This window comes from Callithrix jacchus, chromosome 1, assembly GCF_049354715.1.
Source record: "Callithrix jacchus isolate 240 chromosome 1, calJac240_pri, whole genome shotgun sequence".
NCBI lineage: Eukaryota > Metazoa > Chordata > Mammalia > Primates > Cebidae > Callithrix > Callithrix jacchus.
The window spans coordinates 211,217,277-211,222,880 of record NC_133502.1 but is presented as its reverse complement, the minus strand read 5'-3'; the positions used below and the strand labels follow the sequence as shown (position 1 = coordinate 211,222,880).

The following is a 5,604-nucleotide window of genomic DNA, read 5'->3' as shown; positions in this document are numbered from 1 at the left end:
GCTTATCCTTGGAAGGTCACCGGATTACTCTGGGGCAGGGTCAGCCAGCAGCTGCTCAAGATAAACTTGACTTTTCTGCAGACTCAGGCTTTTCTCACACACAATTAATGAGATCCTGCCATACTTCCCCTGGGAAAGCAGAACAATGGCTGGGGGTGAGCAGGTGGCCTTGGCCAGCACTCTCTCCCAAGGGCCCTTCGCCAGAGATCAGGGATTTGTGTCCCTGCCCAACCAGGACACCTCCAACCTCTACCTCCAGGCCCTGGACCACCGTGGCACTCTGGACACAAGGCCCTTCTTGAATGCCGAGCCCTTTCCCACCTCTGGAACCTTGCACTTGGCTATTGCTTCTGCTCTGCCTGGAACTTCTTCCCTGGATCTGTGTGAAATGTCACCTCTTCAGAGAGGCCTTCACCACTCTTTCCTGCCCAGTTCTTGGTTGATGGGTTCCTGTCAGCTCCTCTGGACAGGAGATTCCTGTGCTGTATACTCTGCCTAGAGACAGTGCCTGCCACACAGCAGGTGGGCAGACCCTCCATGAGTGGCAGGAAGGGTGGGTGCACCCTCATGCCTCTCCTGAGTCTGGTCTGGGTTACTCAGAGGCCAGGCTCCATCTGAGGTGGGTTTGTCCAGGGTAAGTCAGCCCCTGCGGCCCTCTCAGGGCCTCTCTGCATTGGGACTGGTTCCACTGCAGCCTGGGGCCTCCACCAACACAGTAAGGTCGGGGTAGAAATCAGACTGTGAAAGGTGAAGCCCGAGACTCCTCTGCCACATCTCTCAGATGCTTCGAGGCTGCTGCCAAAGAAGCGTGAGCTTGCTGGGGCCACCCTAGGGTGCCAGCTAGGAGAAAAGAAAAACAGGCAGCCAGGTGAGGAGGGGGAGCCCAGGGCTGGCTGCAGCCCCGAGCTGGCTAGAGGGTGACAGGCAGCCTCCTGTGTGGGATGGACGCAAGGAGACAGCCGCCCTGTGGAGGTTATCCCTGGATACTGGGCAGGAAAGTCAACAAGCAAATGGACAGGTCCAGCTCAAGCCTCTAAAAGCAATGCTGGGGGATGGTGCAGCAAAGTGTTCCTGGAAGCGACCTCAGCAACACAACTTAGAAGATAAGCAGGACCCAACCTGACAGACCCACACTGCAGGCAAAGGAGGCTCACAGGCAGGTGAGTCTGCTGGAGTAGAGTGTGTGCTCAGGGCCACGCCAAGCCTGGTGGCTAGACTGGCCAGTCCTTGCATATGCAAGTACATATCAATCCGGGCTATTCCGGGAGTTGGCTCATGGTCCATAGGCAATGTGAGCCATGGTGGGTCTTAGGTAGGGTGAGGCCGAGGAGAGGGGCCTGCCAGGGTGGCCTAGCTGGGCAAGGGTGGGTCCCTGATGGAGGAGGCCAAAGCAGTCATCTCAGGAAGATGGCATGGGAGGGCTGGGAGTGGGTAGTAAGTGGATTCCTGGGCTTGGGCTAGTGGGTAGTAAGAGTGAGAGGGTGGATGGGTCAGCTGGGCCCATGGAGTGGACAGAGGAGGAGATTGCAGAGGAAGGGGCGTGGCCCATGGGTCTGCAGCAGGAGGACAGCAGCGATTGAAGTGACAGCTGGGAGAAGGCAGTGGTCCTTGGAGCCATATCTGGTAGGGAGAGGCCACGTGCAGCTGAGCAAAGAGGGTAGGATTTCCCTCCAGCCCCAGAGCTGGGCACACCTGCCTTCAGAGCTTCCCCACGCTGGGCGAGCCAGGCCCCGGCGCTGGCCTTATCTCATTTACTGTCTCAGAACCACCTGAAGAGGGAGAAGGGAACCCGGCCCTAGGAGGGAGAGAGTCATCAAAGCCCCCACATCTGTGACCAGCCTCAGTGCCATACTTTTTCTATGGGGGTCCTGTTCAATGGAACTGAGCACGAACCAGATAAAAGAACGGGGCACCCAGTGGCCTCATTCCAGGGCCTGGAGTCCAAACTTGACTGGAAACAAAGGAGCCGACAGAGACTAGGGAGGGAACTGCCAGAAAGGAGCTGGTACCCCCATGGGGCTGTGGGTTTTGGAGCCTGGTGCCCCCACCTGAGCCTCAGGGGGCCTGGAGTGTCCACCCCAGTGGACCTTTCGAGAAATGGCTAGGCCATTGTGCAGAAGAATGCCCGGAAATCCCGCACCTCCCTCCTCCAGCAAGGATGGGGGCTCTTCCTCCTGGCCAGGAAACTCCAAGTTGGCTTCCGGAGGCTGGCCTGGGGGCTGGGGTGCCAGGGACACCATTGCCACTGGTGGGAGGGCAGGGCACAGCCCCTCTGTGTCCCTTTGTCTCTCCTGTCTGAACGCCAGAGCAGGCTGCTAGGCCCGGGGCCACCACTGCCCTTGGGTGCACACCCAGTGTGCTGGGTCACTGGGACTTCCTGAAGTGGTGTCACCTGAGCTGGGAACCCAAGGATGGGGTGCGGGCAATACTGCAGAAAGAGGAGCAGCCCCAGTGAAGATTGAGAGGTCTGGGAAGCCCCTGCGGCTTGGGAGAGTGGGAGTCGCCAGGCAGGGGAAAGCCCCTATTGCCACCACTTTGTTCCAGAGACTCAGGCTCCAGAGAGGCAGTGAGTGGTGTGGGGGGTGATGCTGGGGCTCTGGGTTTGACCTCCACTTGACTGCCTGGCGTCTGTTTGCCATGGGGTGGGAGAAAGAGTGCCGGGACTCAGAGCGGGGCTGGAGAGTGAGAGTGCTGGAAAGGGCCTGGGTGGGGCTTGGACTCCGGCGTGGGCTTTCTGGAGAGCCCCCTACGCAGGCCTCTTCAGCAGTGATGGGGTGGGGGGGCTCCTGCAAACCTTGGTCAGGGAGCGGAGTGGACCCCAGTGGAAGAGACTATCGGGCTCAGTAGGGGATGTGGGGGTGAATCGGGTGGTGCGGGCTGGGGGTCAAGTGCCTTCTGAAGTGACGGAGCCGGGACACGCAGGGAGGCGGCCTAAGAAGCCCACCACAGAATGCGCTCGGCCGCTACTAGGACAACACGGGGGGCGGCGGCCGGGCGGGGAGCTGTCCCGCGCCCTCAGCTACCCCCAAACGCCGTTGTTTCCCTAACTTTAGCTGCCAGGGGCTCTGTGATTGGCTGCAGGACGGCGGCCTGCACACGGATTGGCTGCTTCGGGCCAGGGGGCCGGGCCCGGGGGACAGAATCCGCCCCCGAACCTTCAAAGAGGGTACCTCCCGGCCTGAGCCGGCAGACCGAGGAGGTGCGATTGACCGGCGGGGCAAGCGGGCTGGGGCCGGGAGCCGGGAGCGCGGGCGTAAAGGCACCAGGGCCCGCCCAGGGCGCCGTGCCACACATTGGGAATTCTGGGGGACGTCGGGCGCGCATCTCGCCTCTAGCCATGGGGTCGGCAGCTTTGGAGATCCTGGGCCTGGTGCTGTGCCTGGTGGGCTGGGGGGGTCTGATCCTGGCGTGCGGGCTGCCAATGTGGCAGGTGACCGCCTTCCTGGACCACAACATCGTGACGGCGCAGACCACCTGGAAGGGGCTGTGGATGTCGTGCGTGGTGCAGAGCACGGGGCACATGCAGTGCAAGGTGTACGACTCGGTGTTAGCTCTGAGCACCGAGGTGCAGGCGGCGCGGGCACTCACCGTGGGCGCCGTGCTGCTGGCGTTCGTTGCGCTCTTCGTGACCCTGGCGGGCGCGCAGTGCACCACCTGCGTGGCCCCAGGCCCCGCCAAGGCGCGTGTGGCGCTCACGGGCGGCGTGCTCTACCTGCTCTGTGGGCTGCTGGCGCTCGTGCCGCTCTGCTGGTTCGCCAACATTGTCGTCCGCGAATTCTACGACCCGACTGTACCCGTGTCGCAGAAGTACGAGCTGGGTGCAGCGTTGTACATCGGCTGGGCAGCCACTGCGCTGCTCATGTTAGGCGGCGGCCTCTTGTGTTGCGGCGCCTGGGTCTGCACCGGCCGTCCTGACTTCAGCTTCCCTGTGAAGTATTCCGCGCCGCGGCGGCCCACGGCTACCGGCGATTACGACAAGAAGAATTACGTCTGAGGGCACTAGGCATGGCGGGGCCCTCCTGCCAGCCACGCCTGCGATGTACTGGATGAGCCTGGGGAGCCCCACAGGGACCACGGCTTCTGCTGGGTCGCACCTCCTGCAGGCTCCGCGGAACGTCCGGCTCTGCACCCAGACGCAGCTCCTGGCCTGCCTGCACCCGCAGCAGGCCCTCTCCTGCCACCAGCCGAGCCCTACCTTGAACAGATGGACTTAGACAGTTTCCTTTTCTGTTTGCGGCGGTTTCCATAGGCAGAGCCGGTGTAAGACTGAGGATGCCACTTTCCGCCGAAGACGCTGGGGGTCTTGGCTGCTGCCTTACTTCCTAGAGGCTCCTGCTGACTTCAGAGGGGCGGATGGAGAGCCCAGGGCCCCCACCAGAGAGATTTGTACAGCTGGTCTTTACCCCACTGGCGGGGCCTGAGGCCAGGACCAGTGACTTGGCCAGGACCTCCCGGTCTCACTCATCATTTCCCCAGGCAAGGCTTGTGGGCACCGGAGCTTGAGAGCAGGGGGGAGTGGGAAGGCTAAAAATCTGCTTAGTAAATAATTTGAACTCTCTCCTACCTGTGTCTTGTTCTCTGTCCAGCCATCTTCCGTGTCAAGCAGCCCCATTCATCACCCACTAGCCCCACCCTCCCAGGGACTCCTGTGGAGACCTCCTCCCAGGGCTGGCGGCTGGGGCCCTTATTCCCATTCTCCCTGCCACTTTCCCACCAGGTAGGAGACACAGCCACCACTTACTACAGCCCAGAAAGATGGGATCTGCAGTCAGAAGAGCTGCTACTTTGTCAGGGGACCTGGGTTGGGACAGGGGTGGGAGCGGTGGCAGACCCCAGCAGATGATGCAGGGTGAAGCGCCCTCAACACAGGATGGTGAGTGGGGGTCCTGTGATGGGAGAAGTGCTAGGGATGAGTAGCTAGGCTGCTGGCTTCTCCCAGAAAAAGCCGAGCCTCATTCAGCACAGGGTGAGGTTTTCCACTGCGATTTCAGGGCTTGCCTAGTCCCAGGTCCCATCAAGTGGCCACAGAAGTCTGTAGAACCCCCAAGCAGGCCCTTTCCAATGATGGGTGGGGCAGGAACAGGGATGAATGCAGGATGCGCCGGACAACAGTGGCATTGCCATGGGAGGAAGTGCTGGCAGCTGGTTGCCTGGAGTGCAGCACTGCTTGGCTTCAGCCCCTCGTCCTGACTCCTCTGCCAGTCTCGGCATAGCTCCCTACAGAGCCTGTGCCCACTCTAGTGGCCTGGCAGCCTGCTCAGACTGGTGCTGACCACTAGCACCTGTGCTAGCTCCTGAGGGGCCCCCTAGGTAACCTTCTTCCTCTGGGGGCTGCATGGCCTGGGAGTCAGTGCTAGCCCCTGCCAGGCACCTTGGGGTGTGGGTGGGTGCCATCTAGCATAGCTATTGAGAGCTCAGTGTTTTTAGCCTTGTTCTAGGCACTTTGAATTAATACATTTTTAACTTTTGACATAAAGCTAGAAGCAGAAGAATAGCTGATGAAGGGGGCATGTTACAGGAAGAAGCTCTAAGCCCAGCCGGCAGGAAAACTTGGCATCTTCCCCAACCTGGCCTTGGGGGACCTGCCCAGAAATGACTAGGCCA

At 60.9% G+C, this 5,604-nt stretch overlaps 1 protein-coding gene across 1 annotated transcript; it reads left to right on the top strand.

The window, feature by feature from the left end:
- The first annotated feature begins 2,284 nt into the window (after positions 1–2,284).
- On the top strand, positions 2,285–4,558 carry CLDN5 (claudin 5). The gene has a single exon (XM_002743542.5). The coding sequence runs from the start codon at positions 2,951–2,953 to the stop codon at positions 3,992–3,994; it is 1,044 nt and encodes a 347-aa protein (XP_002743588.3). The 5' UTR covers positions 2,285–2,950; the 3' UTR covers positions 3,995–4,558.
- The last annotated feature ends 1,046 nt before the right edge of the window (positions 4,559–5,604 follow it).